We start from the raw sequence: 713 nt of genomic DNA on the forward strand, positions 1-713 counted from the left end.
TATATATATAATCATCATCTTTCTTTTAATGTCTGCATTCCCCGTAGCATGTGTTGGATGGTCTGAACAGAGCTAGTATGCAGAAGAGCTACACCAGGTTCCAGTCTGATTTGGCTTGGTTCTATTATAAACTGATTGCATCATTCGATAATATTATAAACTGATATTATTAATCAATAATTGTTTTCAATTGATACTATGCATCTGTAATTCTATAATTCATTAAGACAGTGAGATATTTTAGAAACTACAGCACCATTTAACTAAAATGTTTTCATGTTTTTAGTTGCTTTCTCTTCATTGTTGTAAATCTCTTTCAACCTAGTGACTGATTAAAGATGAATACCAGTAATACACTGGGATAACTTTATCTGGTTACACTCCACTCCATTCTTTAACAAATTATTTTGTTATGCTAGACAGTTAAAAGAAATCAGTTATATACCTTATAGATTTTGCCATCAGCGATTCTTCTTATTTCTGTTCCATCTGTGAAGTTCGCTCCATTCTTTAAATAAGACTTCAGTTGGAATGGCGTCCATGATTGGGAATCAAGATTTGGAGAACATCGGTTAAAGACAACAACATCGACACCAGATTGTACAGCGACAGCACAAGTGCAAGTAGCCTTGTTTTTGCAATATCTGTTAAAGATATGGACCTGAAAAGATATGAAGCACAATGCAGCATATATTTAAATATATATATATATA

The 713-nt window shown here is 32.5% G+C and overlaps 1 protein-coding gene across 1 annotated transcript in view; it reads right to left on the bottom strand.

Moving 5' to 3' along the window:
• The window catches only part of LOC106880038 (uncharacterized), a 456,507-nt gene that overhangs the window by 325,308 nt on the left and 130,486 nt on the right, over window positions 1-713 (bottom strand). Inside the window, exon 45 of the mRNA XM_014929839.2 lies at window positions 446-661. Within this exon, the coding sequence (XP_014785325.2) occupies window positions 446-661 (216 nt within the window). The remainder of the gene's footprint in view (window positions 1-445; window positions 662-713) is intronic.

The sequence above is a fragment of the Octopus bimaculoides genome, chromosome 22 (genome assembly GCF_001194135.2).
Source record: "Octopus bimaculoides isolate UCB-OBI-ISO-001 chromosome 22, ASM119413v2, whole genome shotgun sequence".
Lineage (NCBI taxonomy): Eukaryota > Metazoa > Mollusca > Cephalopoda > Octopoda > Octopodidae > Octopus > Octopus bimaculoides.